Source organism: Pelodiscus sinensis, chromosome 4 (assembly GCF_049634645.1).
Source record: "Pelodiscus sinensis isolate JC-2024 chromosome 4, ASM4963464v1, whole genome shotgun sequence".
Classification (NCBI taxonomy): Eukaryota; Metazoa; Chordata; order Testudines; family Trionychidae; genus Pelodiscus; species Pelodiscus sinensis.
In genome coordinates this window covers 7,592,153-7,614,835 of record NC_134714.1, presented here as the reverse complement: position 1 = coordinate 7,614,835, position 22,683 = coordinate 7,592,153, and the positions used below count along the sequence as shown (strand labels likewise).

Here is a 22,683-nt window from a genome sequence, read left to right as displayed (position 1 = left end):
ACCTGCCAAGACTGGGGGGAGAGGAGAAAAACGCAGCCACAATAGCAGGAGAGACTCGAGCCGGTGACGTAATGGTTGGCACCAGTCCAGCCCTGCTCCACCACTTTCTCTGCTCCCCTTTGCAAGCCCAGTTCAGCAGCCCGGAGGAGGGGTGGTGGTGGTGGTGGGGGGGGGTCTGGCTTCCCAAGTGACACTGGGGGGGGGGTGCAAAGCAAACCAAGGCGAGTCCCTCGCAGCCTCCCCCCCCCTCCCTTCCCAAGTTTGCAGAATTTGGTAAACAACCCCCCCTCTCCCCCCCCCCCCGCCGCTTACCTCCGCGAAATAGAGGTTGAGCAGGCAGAGGCTGGCGAAGAGCAGGCAGCCCGGCAGGCAGAAGAGCAGCCAGTGGGGCAGCGGCTGGTGCTGCAGCGGGGCGGCCCGCAGGGAGTTCTGCAGGTAGCAGGAGAAGAGCACGGTGCGGAGCGCGGCCCACAGCAGGCAGAGGAAGAGGCAGAGCGGGCGGTAGCCCAGCCGCCTCTCGCCGTAGCAGAGCAGCAGCCAGAGCTGCAGGTAGGCGAAGAGGAAGAGGGCGGCGTACAGGGCGGTGTGCAGCACCGTCAGCCCCAGCTCCACCGGGTAGGGGATGGCGGGCATCGCCCCGGGGGGGGCAGGCACGGTCCCGCGCATGGGGGGGTGCAATGGAAACCAGGGCCGGGGGGGGAGCCCCCTCCCCGGGAAGCAGCGCGGCTACACCCCCATGCAACAAAAGCCAGCGCGCCCGCCCGCCTGGCTGCAGCGCGCCCGGGCTCCGGCAACAACTCGCGGCTGGAGACGATCAGCTGAGCCAGATTATTTGAGGCGCTCGCTCCGGACAGCGGGCTGTTCCCATTGGCTCCCGCCGGGCCCGCCCGCGCCGCCCCGCGCGGCCCTGCCCAGTGGCTGCCGCGACTGTCGCTCACCGCCGGCCCGCCCTCCGAGAGCTCGCCGGGCTCGGCTTTGGGCTTGGGTTGCCGGCGCCGCCCGACCCGGCTCTTCCCCCTCCCCCCTCCCCCCCCCCCCCCCCCCCCGACACTTTGTTCGCCTCCAACCGCGGGTGTTGTTTTCCCGGCGCAGCGAGCGCCCCCCCCCCCCCCGCCCGCTCGCTCGCTCGCTCGCTCGCTCGCTCGAGCCGCCGCGCGCTGCCTGGGACTGGGCTCAGCGAGCGGAGCGCGGCCTGCGCGGGCGGGCGCCTCTTCTGGGAGCGCGGGGCGCGGGAGGCTGCTGCGGGGCTCGCTTCCCCCTCGGGGGGCCGGCAGCGCAGGGACCCCCAGGGCTATAGGGGATAACTCAGAGCCCCCCCCACGTCTATAGGGGATAGCCCAGAGCCCCCCCCAGTGCTATAGGGGATAGCCCAGAGCCCCCCCCAGGGCTATAGGGGATAACTCAGAGCCCCCCCCACGTCTATAGGGGATAGCCCAGAGCCCCCCCCAGTGCTATAGGGGATAACCCAGAGCCCCCCCCAGTGCTATAGGGGATAACTCAGAGCCCCCCCCACGTCTATAGGGGATAGCCCAGAGCCCCCCCCAGTGCTATAGGGGATAGCCCAGAGCCCCCCCCAGGGCTATAGGGGATAACCCAGAGCCCCCCCCAGTGCTATAGGGGATAACCCAGAGCCCCCCCACGTCTATAGGGGATAGCCCAGAGCCCCCCCAGTGCTATAGGGGATAGCCCAGAGCCCCCCCCCAGTGCTATAGGGGATAGCCCAGAGCCCCCCCCCCCCCAGTGCTATAGGGGATAACCCAGAGCCCCCCCACGTCTATAGGGGATAGCCCAGAGCCCCCCCAGTGCTATAGGGGATAGCCCAGACCCCCCCCCCAGTGCTATAGGGGATAGCCCAGAGCCCCCCCCAGTGCTATAGGGGATAGCCCAGAGCCCCCCCACGTCTATAGGGGATAGCCCAGAGCCCCCCCAGTGCTATAGGGGATAGCCCAGAGCCCCCCCAGTGCTATAGGGGATAACTCAGAGCCCCCCCCAGTGCTATAGGGGATAGCCCAGAGCCCCCCCCAGTGCTATAGGGGATAACTCAGAGCCCCCCCACGTCTATAGGGGCAGCACAGGGACCCCAGTGCTATAGGGGATAGTCCAGAGCCCCCCCAGCGCTATAGGGGATAGCCCAGAGCCCCCCCCAGTGCTATAGGGGATAACTCAGAGGCCCCCCACGTCTATAGGGGCAGCACAGAGACCCCAGCGCTATAGGGGATAGCCCAGAGCCCCCCCCAGCGCTATAGGGGATAGCCCAGAGCCCCCCCCAGTGCTATAGGGGATAACTCAGAGGCCCCCCCCAGTGCTATAGGGGATAACCCAGAGCCCCCAGCGCTATAGGGGATAGCCCAGAGCCCCCCCCCAGTGCTATAGGGGATAGCCCAGAGCCCCCCCCCAGTGCTATAGGGGATAACCCAGAGCCCCCCCGTGCTATAAGTGATAACCCAGAGCCCTCCAGTGCTCTAGGGTGGCTCAGAGCCTGACTGTTATAGGTGATACCTATAGCTCCAGCATGGTAAGATTTAGCTTGGCCTGGGTCTAGCCCTAACCATAGAGCAGCACCCTGTCATCCTGCTCTACCTATCTGATACGGGTGAGCCCTGCTACCTGCTACCAGAGGCATCCCGAGGCAAGAGACACACAGGAGAGGAGGTAAGGGTGTGTGTGTGCTGACGTGACCCACTCCAGTGCCTGATGGAGAGCTTCAACCCACTGTCCTTGGGGCAGAGACCGGTGCCCAAAACATGCTAGCACCTGCTGGGTGAGTGAGCCCCCAAAGCTGGGGATGCTTCCTGTTGGATCTGTTTACAGCACGAGGCGTTCCACAGAGTCCAGCGGGATGGTCCCAACCTGCAGCTGGAGTCCCTGACCTGGAGCAGAAATGTTCCCGTCCCACATGCAACAGGGCCTTTGGGTTGGACTGTAACCGGACACCCCCAAACAGGGCGACGTTGGCTCCTGCAGCCTTTGCCGCCCAAACCCTGCCGCAGGTGCTGACTTGAGAAGTGCATGAGAACTTGAAAGTGAAAGTGAAACCGCAGTGAAAGTGTCCTGAGGGCTAGTTCCTTTGTACCTACTGCCAGGGGATGCCAACAGCACTGGGGGCGGGGATATAAATGAGGTTTTAAACAATTCAAGTTATTTAAAGGGGAGCTGGGGACAGAGGAGAGGGAATAGGATGCCCCGGAGGGATTCCCCCACAAAGGGACACATTTGGCTGGCTTTTGGGATGATGTGCACCCTCGAAATAATCAAAGCAGCTGGCCCACAGCCCGGAGTCTGGCTCTCTGCTTCTCGCTTCCTGTGCGGGTATTTTCCCTTTTCCATTTATTTAAAATCAGTGTGCGATGAAACAGGAAGGAACATGGGGTTCCAGGAAAGAGTCCAGGTAGAGCCGTAGCGTAAATGTCTCATAGTAATAATAATGTTATGTAGCCTTTACAGAGTGTTGTAGGGGCCTGATTCACTGGTCCCTTGTACTAGATGTAAAACATCCATGCAAAAGGTCAGCCTCCTAACAGGGTAGCATTTCACCCCCTTTCTGATTGAGCTGCAGGGTCAAAGGAGTGTGTACGCATCCTCTCACAACATCCCTGGGGGAAGGCACGTGAGGATTCTCCCCATTGTACAGATGGGGAAACAGAGGCAGAGAAATGGCAGGAGGTGCTCCCGGCCGTGCTGTGGGTCCGTGGCAGATCCAAGATGAATACTTGGCGCTGCCACGCTTTCATCCGCATGCGCTTTCCTCCAATCCCTGCGGTCCTGAGACACAACCGGTGAGCTGCGTGATGCAAGCAATAAACTGGTAGCGGCTTCACTATATTTGTATTTTCAGCCAACAGAGGAAACAGTTCTGCAGCAGCCCTTGTTGAGGAATTGCATGAATCTCACCAAGGCGGCTGAGGTCTTTCCTGCTCTAGCGCCTCCCTGTCGATTCGTCCCTCCCGCCTCCTATGATATTGGGAAAGGAAGCTCTTTGGGGCTTGGTTTGCTGATCTAAACGGGGAGGTGCCTAGCTCAGTGTTGGAAGCTCAGTCAGAACGAGTGCATGCACCCTATCTACCTTTCTGTTACCATGCTTAATTTGCTGTGGCCTTGTTGTCTTATTACTCCCGCTCCTTGAACAGGAAGCATGCAAGAGCAGCTGCTGACCCAAGCATCAATAATTTGTTCTTTTGGATTTCCCCTCAGCTCTGTTGTGAGCGTTGACTGTAATCGGATCTTTGCAAAAGCAGGGATTGAACATCTGTAAAGGCCATAGAAGTGCAATGAACTACACAGAGCAGTGTTTCATAAACTGTTTAAGACCGAAGAACACCAAACAATATTTTTTTTAATGTGGAACACCAAGGATTTTTTGTTGAGCAAAAAAAACCCCATGGGGGAAAGTTGTTGAGGAAAAAAAAAAAAGTCACCTGCCCCTTTAAGGGTGGCCATTTTAAACTCTGTTCTCCACCTGTGCCAGGGAACACAGTTTAAGAAACACTGCCACAGAGGGTAGTGAAACTGACCAGAGTGTATGCATTCCCTGTTTCAAAGCAGTTGAAATCATGGGTGTCAGGTGTACCCCCCTCTTTGGGGAGGCTAGTCCCTGCCCTGCCTCTTCCTCCTGAGGCCCCACCACCGCTGGCATACCTGCCTGTGCAGCCAAACCCCAGTCGGCACCTGGAACAGCCTTGAGTCCCAGCTGGCCTGATGGTGCCGGCCCAAGTCTGAGTCAGCCTACTGGTGCCTAGAGTGACCCTGAACCCTGGTTGGCCCACCAGAACCTGGTGTCACTCCGAATGCCAGCTGGCCCAGTGACACCTGGAGCAGTCCAGAGGAACCTCATGCCCCAGCCAGTTGCGGCCAAGTCTTGAGTCTGGGCCGCCCAGAGGAGCTCTGAGCCTTGCCACGGCCTGGCTCTGGGACTGCAGTGGGGAGCATTAGCAGAGGTTTGGGGAGGCCTAACTTCCCCCCTGCCACCATTACCACTGCCCATGGTTGAAACACTGATAAACACTTCATGCAAATAGTCTCCTTTAGCCAGAACATTTTAAGAAATATATGCCAAAATATATCTCCCTAACCCTAACACCAGCTAGTGAGGTGCTCGGAAGGCAGTGTCCTCTAATGGGTAGAGCACTGGACTAGCTGTCAGAGTGACCTTTCCCCCACGGATATTTAAATGCCCCACGGCATTTGCAATTCCGACTGGTCTCATTAGCATCCCTTTTCCGGAAAGGGGTGCCAATGTAGACACAGCCTGGAGGAAAATTCCTTCCCGACCCCAAATATGGTGATCAGCTGAACCCTGAGCATGTGGGCAAGACTCACCAGCCAGACACCCAGGAAAAGTTCTCTATAGTAACTCCTATCATTCCCTCCATTGGCCTATTTACCACTTTCAAGTAGGAATAAGGGATCTTCCGGAAAAGGGCTTATTTTCTGCAAGATCCCGTCTAGACTGGTGCCTTTCACCGGCAAAATCCCGAGCCTGAAAAAAGCGGCAGCCGTGTTCATGCAAATGCTGCGGGGGATATTTAAATCCTTCGTGGCATTTGCAATTCCGACTGGTCTCATTAGCATCCCTTTTCCAAAAAGGGGTGCCAATGTGTAGACAGCCCCAGGGTAGATTGGCAGAGGCCCTGGAGGTTTTTCGCCTTCCTCTGTAGCATGTGGCACGGATCACTGCTGGAGGATTCTCTGCATCTTGGGGTCTTTAAACCATTTGAGAACTTCAATATCTGAGATATAGGTGAGAAGATTATTCCAGGAGTGGGTGGGTGAGATTCTGTGGCCTGCATTGTGCAGAGGGTTAGGCTGCACCAGGGAGAGAGGACAACCCCAGACCTCCCTCACTGCAGCAGCTTGGGCCTTAGGAGGCCCAAGATGATCATAATGGTCCCTTCTGACCTTAAAGTCTATGATCTGGGTTCTAATCTTGACTCTGTCATTGATCTTGGGGAAATCATTTCACCTCTCTGTGTGTTCTACCTTTTGTTTTGTAAGTTCTGTGCAGCAGGGACTGTCTTTTACTGCTTGTACCACCTAGCACAATGGGGCCCTTGTCTAACGTGGGTTTGCCTGTAATGCAAATAATAAAGTCACAAGCCAACAGCCTGCAGACAGCCTACACAGGCCAAGATTGTCCAGTGTGATTAGTGATATGAAGAGCCTCTGTTTTTGGGTGTCCAGCTTGTGACATCTTCATAGGACTTAATTTCCAGGGGGCTGGGTGTATTAAGCAGGGCCTGGGAAAAAATCAAGTCGCCCCAAACCAGTAGTCCCTTTTGGAAAGCTTGACCACAGTTAAATCAATCACAGCCAAAGTTGGAGCTGGGACTGGAACCCGTAGCCTTCACCTTTTTAAACACAGCTCATTCCAGGGAAATGGTAAGGTCCATTGCAACTGGAGGTTACAAACCATTGGCTTTTTCCAGCGCTTGTTTACATTTGGAATAAATATGATGGGCCAGATTCCACCCTGAGCTATACATGCACAAGCCCCATGGAAATCAGCAATGTATGAACGTTGGTGCTAGCCTCAAGGTCATACCACAATATACAGCACCTGGACTGTTATGCAGGACAGGTGACAGACAGAGAGGAACAGAATCGTACCCATAAACATGCCCCCTAAGGCCCAAGCTGCTGCAGTGAGGGAGGTCTGGGGTTGTCCTCTCTCCCTGGTGCAGCCTGCATCCTGAACCCTTCATCCCTCTGCAGAAAAGGATCTGGGGATTACAGTAGATGAGAAGCTGGATATGAGTCAACAGGGCGCGCTTGTAGCCAAGAAGGCTAATGGCATATTAGGGTGCATTAGGAGGAGCATTGCCAGCAGATCTAGAGAAGTGATTATTCCCCTTTATTCGGCTGTGGTGGGGGCCCAGAACTGGATCCAGTTCTGGGCCCCCACTATAGAAAGGATGTGGACGCATTGGAGAGGGTTCAGCGGAGGGCAACCAAAATGATGAGGGGGCTGGAGCGCATGATCTATGAGGAGAGACTGAGAGATTTGGGTTTGTTTAGTCTGCAGAAGAGAAGAGTGAGGGGGGATTCGATAGCAGCCTTCAGCTGTCTGAAGGGAGGTGCCAAAGAGGATGGAGAGAGGCTGGTCTCAGTGGAGGATGGCAGAATAAGGAGCAGTAGTCTCAAGTTACAGTGGGGGAGGTCTAAGTTGGATATTAGGAAAATCTATTTCCCTAGGAGGGTGGGGAAGCACTAGAATGGGTTCCCTAGGGAGGGGGTGGAATCTCCATCCCTAGAGGTGTTTAAGTCTTGGCTCGACAAAGCCCTGGCTGGGTTGATTTAGTTGGGATTGGTCCTGCCTTGGGCAGGGGGCTGGACTTGATGACTCCTGAGGTCTCTTCCAGTTCTATGATACTATGATCCCCAGCCCCACCCCAGACCAGCGATTTAAATGAAGAAAAAAAATTGTGTTAATGACCCGAGCAACACTAGGTACCTCTTCCAGTTGGCATATTTTAAGCAGAGCCTTCCCTTGGATGGGGCGAATTGGGGTGAAGGCTCCGTGCCCTGCAATTTGGAGGGCCCCGTGGGCTGTTGTGTTTTGCTGGCATGATCATAAGCTGTGTTTTGTGGCAGAAGATATAAGCTCAGGAAAAGGAGTGAGGGGGGTGCTGAAGCGCCCTCGTGGTCCTGGCTGTCTCCCTGCGCACCTGGGGTCCTGGTTCTTGCCCCCCACACCTGGGGTCTTGGCTCCTGGCCCTGCCCCTGCATCTCTGAAGCAGGATCCATCCTGCTGGCGCAGCCACCAATGCAGATCGGGGGCTCTAAGCCAGCAGGGACTGATTTGTCCGGGGCCCTGCACCCCCTCTGGGGACACCTCTGATTTTAAGCATTTTATTGTCCTTGGTATCAGTTTCCCTTTTCACAAGGGCATGAAACGCTGTGGAGGGGCCAGACAATTATTTAGACATTGAGATTCAAACAGTTACAGGCTTTATACACTGTGGACATTGTCAATATCACACGTCAGCCTTCACAAAGGAAATGTCCTTAATTCAACAGATCTTCCTATTCATTTGCTAGTCTCTTTGTAACCAGCCCAATTCGAAAGCCTAAATCACACAGTTTTGACTGTGAGTTCTCACTCAGTGTTTGTCTTGTTTTACCTACGTCTAAATTTAGAAGGAAATATACCCTCACTGGTTAGCGTGTGAACAGTGCGATCAATGTTTACTGATGTTTACCAATAAAAAAATCTAACCCTTCCAAGCCCCCTTGCTATGAAAGGGAATTTGTGTGTATCTGTATTTTAAAGTGCTAGAGATGCAGCCGTGTTAGTCTGGTCTAGTTGAAACAAAAGACAGGACGATGCAGCACTTGAAAGACTAACAAGATGGTTTATTAGGTGATGAGCTTTTGTGGGCCAGACAAATTGATCTGAGGAAGTGGGTCTGGCCCACGAAAGCTCATCACCTAATAAACCATCTTGTTATTCTTTCAAGTGCTGTATAGTCCCGTCTTGTATTTTAAAGTGTTCTTTTGAGAGCAGGAAAGGCAGAGTACTTGGAACACACAAAGTGAGAATGTGAAGATTAGTTGGCGCTGTCTTTTTGCTAACTGTCTCTGCTCGGAGGGTGGCTGGATTTTGGGCTCATTTTTGAGCACTATTGCTATGACAGCCTCAGTTAGCTGGTAGGGTTGCTAGCCAGCCAGGATTGTCCTGGATTCATTAGAGGTTATGATGAAACCTCCAGGAATACATCCAACCAAAATTGGCAGCTCTTTTAGCTGGCAGTACGAGATGTTATAATATACAATTTCAAGGTATGTCTTGCACAGAAGGTGTTGAGTAAAGAAATCATCTGCAACTATAGTGCCCAACAAAGAGGCTTCTATGCAGCTTGAATCCTCGCTTTGTCTCCCTTGTTTGCCAGGGGCCACACCTTGTTTGGAATGCTATATGGCAAGCAGTGACATCTAGTGGCTGAATCCGATACTACAAGCAAACAAATTACAGAGGAGAATCAACTATGGGTGAAAGTTACTAATCTGGTAATACTCTTGCAAAGCCGCCTTATTGTTTTTGTTGGTTCTGGACAGAAAAAGATCTCTCCTTTGCCTTATGAGGTTTGTTGAACTGGGTGCATGATTTTTGCTGGGTGAAGCTCTCCCAAAGACAGGGATGAACGTAGGCTCTGGGACTTTCCAGGTGGCAAGAGGGGGCTGCTGTGGATCTTCAGAGGAGGCAGGGTCTTGGGCGAAAGGGGTGAGGCTGGGGGCTGACCACACCCCAGACAGTTCTGGGTGTCGCAGGGCTGGAGCGGCGGAAGCTGGAAATGTCAGGACTCCACTGGTGTTTTGCCAGCTTTTCCTCAAGGAGACGGGAGCGTGACTTTCACCTTCTTTGCATGGATGACGGGCCGTAAGCACCTCGTGGGACTGCTCTTCTGCTGACCAGTGTGGGCACAGTAAAGAGACTTGGCTGGCCATCAGGTTGGCCTTGATTTCTCTCTAATGCAGGGGCGGGCAAGATAGGGCCTTTGGGCCGCATCCGGCCCACCAAGCCTTTTGATCCAGCCTGGCCGCCCTTGCATCAGAGAGCAGCGCCAGTCAAAGCATCTGGCTGCTCTTTGTGGGAGGGGGGAGGGAGGGAGGGAGAGGCTTCAGCACACTGCCCCCACCCTTCAGCAAAATCTCTCAGTTCCTGTTGGCTGGCAGCCCGCCAATGGGAGCTGAGAGATTTTGCAGTGCCGCACAATTTCTCAGCTCTCATTGGCTGGCTTTTGGCCCATAGGAGCTGAGAGATTTTGCTGGGCGTGGGGCAGCACTGAAGCCTCTCCCTCCTGGTAGTGCAGAGACAGCTGGGCCTGGGGCTGCAGGTGGGGAAGACTGCCTGAGAGAGCTACTGGTTAGGTAAGTACCCCCTGAGCAGAGCCTGCCTTTGACACCCCAACCCCTCCCCCCAACTCCCTCCCAGACTCTGTGCTGCCCTCTTATGCTCCCTCCCCCCAGGCCCGAATCCTCTCCTGCACCCATACCCCCTCCTGGATCCTGCACCCCAATCCCTTACCTCATGCTCCTTTCTGCACCCAACCTCTGCCCCAGACTCCACAGCCCCTCCCTAGAAAAGTGTGGCCCTTGATCACTTTCCAGAATTTTGGAGTAGCCCCCTCCCGCCATTAAAAGGTTTTCCCCACTCCTGCGCTAATGAAACTGGTGTAGAACCGGAGTAAGGAAGCAGCTAATCAGCCCCTTTCCTATTTCAAATCTTTGGGCAAGTCTTGATCTGTAGTGTGTGAGAAGTTAGTTTGATTCTTATCTGTCACTAACAAGAATTCAAGGCGAGGTTGTGTTTGTTGGCAGGCATGGTGCTTTTTTCTGGCACGATTTGTTTTTTCTGGATACTTGACTTTCTGTAACCATCTCAACAAAGCGACACAGCCCCAAATCACAACCCCGGAGCATTTTGCAATTGCAAACATAGGGTATGTCTACACATCAAAGTTAATTGGAAATAACAGCCGTTACTTCGAATTAATTTTAATAGTGTCTACACAGGCAAACCGCTATTTCGAAATAAATTCGAAATAGCGGAACGCTTATTTTGAATTTGGTAAATCTCATTCTACGAGGAATAATGCCAAATTTGAAATAGCTAATTCGAAATAAGCACTGTGTAGATGATTATTTCAAAATAGGGAGCCACTCTGGGCCAAACCAGGAAAACTCCTCTCCTCTTCCCCAGCCCCCGGAGCCCTTAAAGAGGTAGACTCTGGCCACTGTTCACATGCCAGAGCCAGGCCTGCCAGCAGTCACTGCCCCTGACCCAGTGGCCGCACAATGAGGCAGGCAGCCAGTGCCCCAGCTCCCAGGAGACGGCGGGCGCCCTCCTGAACTAGTGCGAAGATCATGCACCTCATTGAGGTTTGGGGGGAGGCCTCCAGTGTCCATGATCTCTGCACTAGACGGAGGAACGCTGCCCTGTACGGCCGCATAGCTGCCACCAAAGGTCACACGCGCACCCAGGAGCAGGTGCACATGAAAATTAAAGAGCTGCGGCAGGTGTACACCAAGGCCACATGGGGCAGCTCCCCAACAGGGGCAGACACCTGTCCCTATTTTGATGCCCTGGACTGCATCATGGGGGCGGGATGGTCCGTGCCACCCCGGGGGGCAGTGATCCGGGACTGAAGGGCCCTGACCAGGGCGCAGAGGAGGAGCTGCCACAGAGGGTGCCACGCTGTCCGGACCCCCGAGCTGTCCCAGCAGCGGAGTTACCAGGGTCGTCCGGGAAGGCCACACCATGTAAGTGCAGTCACTGTCCCCTTCCGTGGAGGGGTGGGGGCGGAGAGGGAGACCAGGGACCATGGGCGTGGGCCTTGCTTACCATGGATCATGCAGCAACCTGTCCACGTGCGAGGATGTGCTGTGCCACCCCTGGGCAGGTGGCTCCAGCGGCATGCCACACAGGGGCCGTGGCCTGATAGCCACACGTGTGTGTGAAGAGACCTGACATGCTCCTGACTCTGGGGTGGGACACAGCAGGATGCCCTCCCTTCACAAGCCCCCTCTACACAGAGGTAGAGGACATCTCCCCCCACCTCGGCCGCACTATACACAGCACAGGGGCCTGGGTGCGGTCTTGGGGCAGCTCCCACTCCTGGGGATAGCCAGTCATTCCGACCATGGCCTCTGTGCAAGCACAGTGGCTCTGACGGTGCAGGGCACGATCATCCTCACCTCGCAGAGGGGGGCTGGGCTTCACCTACTGTGTCCCCAGGGAGAACTGACCACTTCTCTTCTTTCTCCACAGCCGCACCAGCTGCACGTGCAGGGTGCACCACCCCACCCGGGACATGCTCCCGCACCCGAGGGCTCCGCAGGTTCACCGCAACGCTGCAGGGGTACTGAGACCAGCAGCTGGGGGCCCTGCGACCCCTGCACCGCACCATGGGGCAGTGGGTGCAGGACGAATGGGAGTTCCGGCGGGAGCTGGTTGCCCAGGGTCGTGCCATCTGTGCCCATCTGCAGACCCTGGTGCTGCCTCGTGCCGCTCCATCGCCTGCTGCCTCCCCAGCTCCCGCTCCTCCTCCCACTCCCACCTCTCCCTCCTCAACCTCTACACCCTCCTCCCCATCCCCCCAGGGACACCGAGGCCCCCGCACCCGCCATGCTGGGAGACAGTTGGCCCGGCGAGACCCCCGAGCCCTGAGCTTCTGCTCCCCCTTCTTTCCCTTGCTTCCCCCTTCCAGCTCCCTCCTCCCAGTTTCCCCCCCTCCCACCCTCTCTCCTCCCCTCTCCCGCCTCCTTTCCCCAGTCTCCCCAGTTTCATATCCCCCCCCCCCCCGTTTTGTTAAATAAAGAGAGTTTATATTTTTGAAAATACGTGTATTTTATTTGCCATCAGGAAGGGGGGCTAGGGAGGGGTAAGTGGAAGGACGTGAGGGAGGAATGAGGCACAAGCCCCCAGTGGGCAGACCAGGGAGGCTCTGAGTGCTCCTCAGGGTGGATGCTCTCCCGCAGAACCTCCTGGATACTGACAGTCCCCTGATGGACCTTCCAGATGGCAGCCAGCAGCAAGTGCAGCCTGGCTGATAGCAGCACGTCCATGAGACGCACTGGAGTGCCCAGGGGCAGCTCTGGCTCCACGTTGCAGAGTGCTGTGGTGTCCCGAGTGAGGGCAACCGGAGCACTCGGAGACAAAATGCTTTGGTGTCCTGCAGCGAGGCAGGCAAGCAGGGACACCTGAGAACCAGCTTCCGGGGGGGGGGGGGGGGGGCGGAGGGCATGCAGTGTCCCTTTAAGCACAGGCCTCAGATAGTCTTCTGCAACAGCCACACAAAGACACTGATGCCCTAACCCTGACCTGGTTCCGGCCAGCCTTAAATCCAAACCACGCTCAGTGTGGACGCGGTATTTCGAAATAGCAAAATGCTGTTTTGAAATGCATTTTGTGTGTAGACACGTTATTTTGAAATAAGCAGAATTTAACAGAGTTTAAAGAGAAGCTAGATAATTTCATGGAGGTTAGGTCCATCAAAGGCTGTTAGCCAGGGGATAGAATTGGTGTCCCTGGCCTCTGTTTACCAGAGGCTGGAGATGGATGACACGAGACAAATCGCTTGATCACTGTCTTCGGTCCACCCTCTCTGGGGCACCTGGTGCTGGCCACTGTCGGCAGACAGGCTACTGGGCTAGATGGACCTTTGGTCTGACCCAGTACGGCTGTTCTTATGTTCTTATGTTATGTTCTTAAGCTATTTCGAATTAACTATTTCGAAATATTCCTGTAGTGTAGTGAATAAGAAACAGGCCTGCTTTGTAATCAACATTAGCTTTGCTAGGACTGCATTGGTCTGCTCTTTGTATAGATAGATAAATTCCCATTTTAATCATGGGTGTTTGTTGGTCTCATCACATTTGTAAATTACAGGCACTGATCTGCAAATCTATGTAAACAGCAACGCTTTTTTGTTTTTTGTTTTTTTTCCAGATGTGGCTTCTGCAATGACTTCAACGGATGAAATCATGTCCTGCCCAATGAATAGCTGGGTTTCTTGCGTCGCTCTCCTGCTATTATGCACTTATGACACGTCTGTGGCAAGAAATGCAAAGACCCTGCTGGAACTGAGCCCCCAGGAGTATGTCAGTAGCTTGCAGCCGGGAAGAGCATCCTTGGTTTATTTCAGCCGAGAGGGTATGTGTTTGACATGCGTGCGTTTTCATTAGCCTGGCTTTGTGGCCGTGAGCGTGAATAACGTGGGAGCTGCTGAAAAGACCTCTTGGGCAATGGTGAAATCAGATGGCCACAGATCTTTGCAAACTTGAAAGCCCGCATAGTTTGAAGGAGCAGTTCAACTTTCATCTCTCAGAGCAGGATTTTCCCAACCTCCTTGCATATTCCCAATGACTGTAGAAATGTGAGGAGACGAACGCTTTCCTCTTGCTGTTCTGGTTAGAGCCACCAGTTCTGCAGGTTTTTCTGCATGGGCAGATCCCTGTGTCTTTATCACACCCTTCTTGCCCTGGCGTCGGAGCTCTGGGAATGCCTGTGTGGATTAGCTTGCCAAAGGGGGGTTGTGTCTCTTTCCAAAGTGCCTCTGCAGGGGGGAAGAGGAAGTAACACTGCTCCTCTCTGTAGCGTGGGGCTACCGTTGGCCCTTCTGCAGCTGGGGCTGCTCTGGCCGGTGTGGCTAGCCACCGCTGCAGCTCATCGACAGGAGCCAGTTAACATACCTAATGGGAAACGGAGGCAAATAAGGCTAGCTTGTTGTGACGTCGTGGGGATTGTGCGCGCTCTGTTGGCTTTGTGATGTAGTGGGTGATTCCTACTGTCCTGTGCTGTTCTGTTGTAACCCCGGGTGCGTGCCTCAGTTTCCCTGGGCACTGCACTATTGCCCGCCTGGGGATGGGAATGCTGGGTGTCATTCTCCCCGAGGGAGGCTGCCCCATCTTATCACCTACATAACAATAGCTCAGGCTGTCCTATAACCTGAGCCTGGGTGGGGGGAGCAACCAGGTGACACCTTAATTTGAACAAAGGAGGGGGTGGGGCTGCCTGCAGGGCTGGGTGGGTGAGTTACTCTGGGGTGGGGGAAGATGCAGGGAGAGGGCCCAGGGTGCTGGCTCTGGGTGCTCCTCTCCCTTAGTCGGATTGTACTAACTCAGCATTTCTTAAACTTTTTAAGACTGGGGAACACCAAACTATAATTTTTTTTTATGAGGAACACCAAGGATTTTTTGTTGACCCCCTCCAAAAAAAAGTTGGTGGGGAAAAAGGATGGGGGGGGGGGGCAAGTTGTTGAGGAAAAAAAGAGTTGGGGGAAAGTTACTGAGCAAAAAAAAAAAAAAAAAGTCGCCTGCCCCTTCAAGGGCAGCCATTTTGAATTCTGTTGTTCTCCACGGCACCCCGCTATGCCACGGAACACAGTTTAAGAAATACTGTACTCACTGCTCCTGGTTCCTGTGTTAACAACAAGTCTGTGCTACGCTGTGTCCCTGTCAGGGAATAAACCTTCTGTGCTACTTGCCGGCTCAGAGTCACATCTGTCTGCGGATGGGGGGGAAGGCCCCGGGGACACTTGTCATACACATATCTGTACGGACAAGTAGCTTATGTCTGCAGTAGCCCTGTTAAAACCAGTGTGGAGACTGGTGGAGCAAGTGGCTACTCAGTGGGGGGAAGGGCGACGTGGTCTGGGTCAGGGAGCTGAGGTGACATGAGCTTTTGTTCACGCTCCTCTGCCTGACGCCCGGAGAGAGAAAGAAACCGGTTCTTCTTGGTGTTTCAGTTTCCCCGGGTGTCCGCCTGTTTCTGGAACAGCTGGAGAACTCGGCTGGCGCGCTCCAGGACTATGGGATTTCAGTGGTGAAGGTAAACAAATGTGGCATTTATTTCCCCAGCTGACACACACAGGGTATGTCTAGACTACACCTCTCTGTCAACAGAGAGATGTAGATTAGGCACATAGAAATTTCTAATGAAGCAGGGATTTAAATATCCCGTGCCTCATTAGCATAAACATGGCCACCGCCTTTTTTCGAAATGGAGTTTTTTCAAAAAAACCCCGGCAGTCTAGTTGCGGATCTGTCGAAAATAAAGCCTTTTTCGACGGATCCTGTAAACCTCATTTTTTGAGGAATACCAGATCTGTCGAAAAAGGCTTTATTTTTGACAGATCCGTGTCTAGACTGCCGGGGTTTTTTTTTTTGAAAGAACTCCGTTTCAAATAAGCGGCGGCCATGTTTATGCTAATGAGGTGCAGGATATTTAAATCCCTGCTTCATGTGCAATTTCAATGTGCTGGATTTGCATCCCTCTGTCGACAGAGGGATGCAGTCCAGACGTAGCCACAGACTCCTCCGTGATGGGGGCGTTGTCTGGTGGGGCTGTAAGGTTGGTCATGTGGGCACGTGGGACTGTTCTCCATGGGGGGGCTGTGCTGTCTCTATCGGTAGCAGACAGCTGACTAGTGGGAGGGGACCCAGAGGGCCACATGACACCTCCCCCCTGCCCAGGGAAGGACCAGGACAACCCTCCTTCAGCACAGGTTTCCCCCTGCCCACCCCGTTCTTGCTCCGGCCCTGCCCCACCTCTATCCCCAGGCAGCCAGGGGGACTAGCAGGGGTCCGGCTGCTCCTCACACTCACCCGCAGCGGTGGAGGAAGCAGAGCAGGTGGTCCCAGCTGGCTTTACTCCCGTGCCTGCATTCCTCTGCTTCCTGCCGGGAAGTGTGGGGGTGGTGCCACCCCTCCCCAAAGCGGCTTGCCAGGAGAACAGAGCGAGTTGGGACTGCCTTGCTCTGCTTCCCCCACCGCTGCTGGTGTGTGGGTGTATGGGGGGGGGGGAGAACCCTCTGGTAGGCTCTAAGCCTCCCCACAAGTCTCCCTGCGGCTGCTGGCCAGCCCTCCTGTCTCTTCGTGCCCTCCCACACCGCCCCGGCTACAGACATATTAATGTGTTCACAGCCAACAATTACCTCTAAGCTGCAGCACTAGCAGTGCTTGGCTGCTCACTGGGAAGGTGCCACCATTGTCTGTCCGACCCTGCAATTGACTTTCGCCTGGCAAACCTCTGGAATTGGAGGCAGCTTCATTAAACTCACTGTGGGCCCATGTGAGTGCAGGGGTCTCCCTGAATGGATCATGGCCCATGGCTCCCATCTTCAGTAGCAGAGGCCATGGTGCATCATGGGCGATGTAGTCCAAGCCCTGCCCAGAGAGGACAATGGGCGGCTTTGCGGCAGTGTTTCTAAATGACAATATTTTTGGTATTCAGATTGTGGCCGAAAAAAAAGGCTGCGTGTTTCAACCAGCTGAAGCTTTAATCCTTGAGTTCACCTGCTTGTCTCCGTCCAGGCGTTTTGAAGAGAAGTGCAAAGTTTCCTCAGCCTTTTGTATTAAGACGTAAACGCAGGGCCATACCTGTTGGCGGGGCCAGGACAACCCACCTCCACTCCAGGCATAGGGCCTGGGGCTATCCCCCAACCTGCCTCTTCCTGCTCCTGCTCTATTCCCACTCCATCCCTTCCCCGTCTCTTCCCCGCCCCCACTCCAACTATTCCTAAAGCCCTCTCCGAGCTCTGCCCCTTCCCCTCTCCCTGCTCCTGCCTCACCCCCACCCCACCTGCCCTTGCTGTGCCCTTTCCTGCCCCAATTGCCCCCCTTCCTCAAAGCCCCCTCCACTGAGAGACGCTACCTGGAGGATTAAGGTTCCCAGGGGACCTGACACGGGCAGCAGCAGGGGTTCCCTCCCCCACTCACTGAGGCGGTGGGAAACGGAGCTCCTGCATCCCAGCCCATTCCCCTCTGCTCCCCTGCGTTCTGCATCGTTTGGGGGAGCAGAGCAGGCTGGATCCAGGGCACTCTGCTTCCTGCCACCCCGGTGAAGTGGAAGGACCCGGATGGGAGATGGCAGCAGAGCAGGCTGCTGCATGCGTCACGCCGCTTCCTGCAGCTCCCGCCACCGCAGGAAGTGCAGGGAGGGCCCGACCCCTGCTGCCGCCCTACGCCAGGCCCCAATGATAATACCCTCAGCTGCCGTGGGCCCCACAGGCTAACTTCCATATGGGTGACCGTCCCGTCCATAGCACAGTTGGGGCGGCTGGAGCGGGGACCCCCAAAGAGCAGGGCATGAGGTGGCCGTCCTGAACTGTCCTATGGATCAGAGTGCGCTGCATAAATGTTATCGTACGCAGATTAGAACGTTGCTATCAAGCCTAGGCGTAACTGGGTGAAACCGAATCAAGGCAGCTAAATGATGTGTGTTGGAGAACCACGACTTGGACTCTCCTGACTTTTGTGCTTGTGAAATCTTAACCGTTGGCTTCCATTCCCTCGATTGCGTCATTGCATTTTTGCCTGGACAGTAGGTGTGAAAAGTTCTCTTTGGTACAGTCAAGGCATAAAACGCTTTCGCCTGTATGTATTTGTGGCTGTCCGTGCGTCGGGAATTGTAACGACTTGTTTTAAATGCCTAGGTTAATTGTCTCCAAGAAGATATATCAAGATACTGTGGGAAAGAAAATACCTTAAGGAAGGCATACCTGTTCAGGTGAATGGCATTGATTGCATGCTGGTGACGAGAGTACCGTCGATTGGTTTTGAGAGCTTTTCTGTGGCAAGGGTTTCAAGAAACCACAAGAGCCAGCTGGCATGTCAGGCGCTGGTCGGCTGTAGCAGCAAAGGGGACAATTTCCACCAGAATTCTTTGAAATTCTTTAGATCAATCCCACAAGCTGTCCACCAGTTCTCAAAGCTCCTAGGATCATCTTGGAAGTACAGGGGGAACCGTTATTTTGCAGATGAATTAGCATGGAAGAGTCAATTTAAAATCGTGACGTAGGCACATCACTAGAATGGATGCCAGTAGTTTTTCCTCCTCGATGTTGGGGATTGTGGGATCACTGGCAAAATACTATAGGCCAGAATCCCAACTGGTGTAAACTGGTGTTGTTCCATTGTTTTAGTGGAGTTATGTCGATATGTGCTAGCTAAGGAACTGGCTCAGTATCTCTAAAGTTATGTCAGGGAAATAGTTCTTATAGAAACCTAGAAATGGAGGGCTGGAAGGGACCTCATGAGGTAATCCGGTTCAACCCCCTCTAGATCGTCCCTGAGAGGTGTTTGTCTTGCACCAGTACTGGATGGGAAGTACTGTTAGGACCAGCGTTTCTTAAACTTTTTAAGACCAAGAAACAATATTTTTTTTAATGAGGAACACCAAGGATTTTTTGTTAAGCGCAGGAAGAAAAAAAAGGGTCGGGGGAAAAAGGGTTGACGGGAAAGTTATTGAGGGAAAAAATGGTCAGGGGAAAGTTATTGAGCAAAACAAAACAAAAAAAAAAGGTTGCCTGCCCCTTTAAGGGTGGCCATTTTGAATTCTGTTGTTCACCGTGGCACACCTTGGACTGCCTCGTGGCACACCGGTGTGCCGCAGAACATAGTTTAAGAAACACTGGATTAGACTTTACAAAAGGTGCCTGTGATTTTCTTATTCTTCCTTTCTTTGTTGGAGATACATTGCTTGGTATTGTTCTGAAGGAATCAAATATTTATACAATCCACCTGCAGCCATTTTACACCAAGAACTTGAGCATAAGCAGATGCTTTTTTGTTTCTTTTGATCGCACATAGTGAGGCTGACGTTACAAGGAAAAGACAATAGATTGCAGAATTTCCTGGACTGCATTTCCCATGATGCACCATGTTACATGACTTCCTCGATGTACTGTAGTTTAGCAAGAGAGCAGACCATGGTGCATTATGGGAAATATAGTCCAGCCAGGGAGCCTGACCCATGGTGGAGAATAGGGACACGAATCACCCAAATTACAACTCTCACGATGCTTTGCATGACTTGGGAGCTATTGAACCAATGCAAAATTAAATAGCTCATGTCGATTTTCCAGTGGCAAACTGAAACCGTTTGGCAAACATATATTGTGGAAACTTTAATTTCACTGACAAGTTGATGAAAAATTCCCAATCGGCTCTAACCTGTGGCTGTGTCTATACTACATGCCTCTGTCAGCAGAGGCATGTAGATTAGGGTTGTAGGCAAAGGTAAATGAAGCCGCAATTTAAATGATCGCGGCTTCATTTACATTTACATGGCTGCCGCGCTGATCCGACAAACAGCTGAGGTCGTGGAATGAGGTTTACCGGGGCTGCCGACAAAGGGCTTTGATGTCGACAGGGGGAACGTCCAGACTAGCGGCGAGCCGACAAACAGCTGATCAGCTGTTTGTCGGATCAGCGCGGCAGCCATGTAAATGTAAATGAAGCCGCGATCATTTAAATCGCGGCTTCATTTACCTTTGCTGAATAAACAAATCTACATGCCTCTGCCGACAGAGGCATGTAGTGTAGATGTACCCTGTGTGGCCCAGCCACTAGACGGGAACAGAGCACCATTCAGAGTAGCAGAGGTTATATTTGCTCACTGCTGATCAGGCTCCGTACCTGAGAAAGGATCTGATCCAAAGCTCACTGAAATTAGCGCAAGGCCGGCTAATACAGGATTAGTTCTGGATCTCTTGCTGGCTGGCTAGATTGAAGACCCCCCAAAAGTACCTAAGTGAATTAGGAACCTAGACGTTCACATCCCTTGCACAAATGCTTTCCTTTTTACCGGGCTGCCCCTTTTAAGAGGATTCTCTTGTCTCCTCTCAGATGAGCATTTTGGGGAATGTCTGTCTAAAAGATAAACGCACTAGTTCAACCCAAGGCGTTGAGCTCAGTGCAGGAATTGTATGGCTAGTTCAGCTGGAGGTCAGATTAGCTTATCAGAATGGTCCCTTCTGAGTGTAGAGTCCCCAGAGAGAAATCAGACAGAGGGCAGCACAGCTACAAGGGTGAATAACCCCCATGTTGGTTGATGGTTTGGTCAATATAACGTAGGTATATTTTTCTACGTTCTCTTTCCCAGAGCTAACGTACTGCTCAGAGAATTCCCCACAGATGCCTTGTTCGACGTGAACGCCATTGTCGCCAATACCCTGTTGTAAGTAGCGCGAACGTTCTTCTGCATGAAATCATTTGCTTTGTCTTTTCACTTGGGGCCTGAAGCTTTGTGGAAACTTGAACTCGGTACATTCTGGGGGAGGTTTTCAGCGAAGCCGAGGGGAGCCTCTCTATTGGGGCAATGTGCCCTGCAAAACAAACGACAGGGGCAAATTGGAGTAGGTTGCATCCGCGGCTTCTGCAGGCAGGTAGCCAGAGGTACATCTGCTCTGGTGTTTGCCTGCAGTTGTAGGTACCGATTCACCGCTTCCTTTTGAAGGATGCTGAAAATGAGATTTTTATGTCTTCTCAGTGCCCTTCTCTTTAACGAAGTTAAATATATTACATCGCTGCTAGAGCTTCAGAATCTAGAAAATTCTCTGAAGGGAAGATCGAATGCCGTCTTTGCCTACGTGCCCGCAGTTGGAACACCAGGTATGACACTCAACCTTCCGTCTTAATACCCCTTCAAAAGCTGTTTCTGGTTTTTTTTAAATAAGATAGCGCAGACCTGAGTTTCTGACCCAGGTCTCCATACACCTCGGTTTCTTTTTAAAAACGATCCACCTCACCTTGTAGAGTGTGCAGCAGGGTGGGGAACCTTTTTTGGGTTGGGGGCTGCTGACCCACAGAAAAATCAGTAGGAGGCCGCACACGGGAGAAGTAAAACAAACAAACCCCCACTGAGAAGGAGAAAGACACTCCCCACATTCCCCTTGCACACCAGGGCCTAGGGGTCCCAGCCTCATAGATTTTGTGTGCTCCAGCCCCACAGGGGGGTAGTGGAAACTGGAATGCCAGCACAGGCTCTCCGGAGCTGGGGGGAGCCCTGGGGGCCGGATTCAGGCATGCTGGGGGCCTCATCCGGACCGTGGGCCTTTGGCTCCGTGCCCCTGGTTTATAGAAATGCATGCAAATTAATCAGACTTGGGTTCTTAACTCAAATAAGTTTTGTTTTTCTTCAGTTAAATCATTGTTGTGGGGTGGGACAGGGGATGAGGTTTCAGGATGCAGGCTGCCCTGGGGAGAGAGGATAATCCCTGCCCTCTCTCACTACAGCAGCTTGAGGCCAGGGAAGGAGTGCCTCTCAATAGCTGCTGCAGCTAGCACAGCGGGGGGAGGGGTGCATGTTCCCCAGCACACAAACAGACACACAACCAAATTCTTTGAAATATATAGTAGAGAGCTGTCCCTTTCTCCACCCCTGCCCTCTGCTGGCCCAATGAGGTTATAACTGTCCTGATCCCCATCTCATGCCCCTTTCTGCCCCCTTGTGGTCATTCTGAAGTATAACTGTCCTTCCTACCAAACCCCTCCCTTTCCATTTTATGAGAAACATTCGCATTCCAGGCACATCCCATTGTCCTGACACAACCGAACCCTGACCTTGCTTTAAGTTAGAGTAAGAGGAAGCTGCCTACCAAATTTGGTGGCCCTCGCTCTTACCGTTTAGGAGGAGTTCTGGAACAATCAGACTCACAAACAGTCAGATAGACAGGTGCACATTTCTGAAATACAGGCAGTCCCCGACTTACGCGGATCCGACTTATGTCGGATCCGCACTTACGAACGGGGCTTTCTCGCCCCGGAGGTTGAGGTAGCGGATTACTACCTGCGAGTTCCGGGGCGAGAAAGCCCCGTTCGTAAGCTGCTCCGGTGCCCCTGGTCTGCTGGAGACCGTCTCCAGCAGACCAGGGGCACCGGGCGGGTTCCCGCGCTTCTGAGGCTTTGCCAGAGCAAAGCCTCAGAAGCGCGGGAACCGCTGCTGCTGCCGCTTGAGACCTGGTGCCTGTGGTCTGCTGGGGACCGTCCCCAGCAGACCACAGGCACCGGGTCTCAAGCGGCAGCAGCGGCGGTTCCCCGCGCTTCTGAGGCTTTGCTCTGGCAAAGCCTCAGAAGCGCGGGAACCCGCCCGCTGCTGCCGCTTGGGTCCCGGTGCCTATGGTCTGCTGGGGACGGTCCCCAGCAGACCACAGGCACCGGGACTGAAGCCGCAGCCGCGGGGGGGAGGGGTCCCGCGCCTCTGAGACTTTGCCAGAGCAAAGCCTCAGAGGCGCGGCACCCCGCTGCCGCTGCTGCTCTGCTCCCCGTGTCCCTGGTCTGCTGGGGGGGGGGGGCGCGGATAGTGTGCCCCCCCCCCCCCAGCAGACCAGGCTTTTGTTTTGGACCCTGGAGCAGAGCAGCTGGGGCGCTGCGGATTGGTCCTGCAGCACCCGCTCTGGGCACTAC

At 53.9% G+C, this 22,683-nt stretch overlaps 2 protein-coding genes across 8 annotated transcripts in view; one reads left to right on the top strand and one right to left on the bottom strand.

The window, feature by feature from the left end:
- Window positions 1-825, bottom strand: part of GPR137C (G protein-coupled receptor 137C) — a 30,757-nt gene extending 29,932 nt beyond the window's left edge. Inside the window, exon 1 of the mRNA XM_075926208.1 lies at window positions 313-825. Coding sequence (XP_075782323.1) covers window positions 313-666 — 354 coding nt within the window. The 5' untranslated portion in view covers window positions 667-825. The remainder of the gene's footprint in view (window positions 1-312) is intronic.
- TXNDC16 (thioredoxin domain containing 16) overlaps window positions 413-22,683 on the top strand; it is a 71,863-nt gene continuing 49,592 nt past the window's right edge. Inside the window, exons 1-8 of one of the 7 annotated variants that reach the window (XM_075926202.1) lie at window positions 2,350-2,652; window positions 8,886-9,003; window positions 9,746-9,864; window positions 13,445-13,648; window positions 15,243-15,325; window positions 17,931-18,004; window positions 20,381-20,455; window positions 20,768-20,889. In XM_075926202.1, coding sequence (XP_075782317.1) covers window positions 13,459-13,648; window positions 15,243-15,325; window positions 17,931-18,004; window positions 20,381-20,455; window positions 20,768-20,889 — 544 coding nt within the window. In that variant the 5' untranslated portion in view covers window positions 2,350-2,652; window positions 8,886-9,003; window positions 9,746-9,864; window positions 13,445-13,458. Of the gene's footprint in view, window positions 550-2,349; window positions 2,653-2,709; window positions 3,777-8,885; window positions 9,004-9,745; window positions 9,865-11,148; window positions 11,257-11,764; window positions 11,856-13,444; window positions 13,649-15,242; window positions 15,326-17,930; window positions 18,005-20,380; window positions 20,456-20,767; window positions 20,890-22,683 lie in introns of those variants that run through there. The other 6 variants (XM_075926203.1, XM_075926201.1, XM_075926204.1 and 3 more) reach the window with 6 other exon arrangements.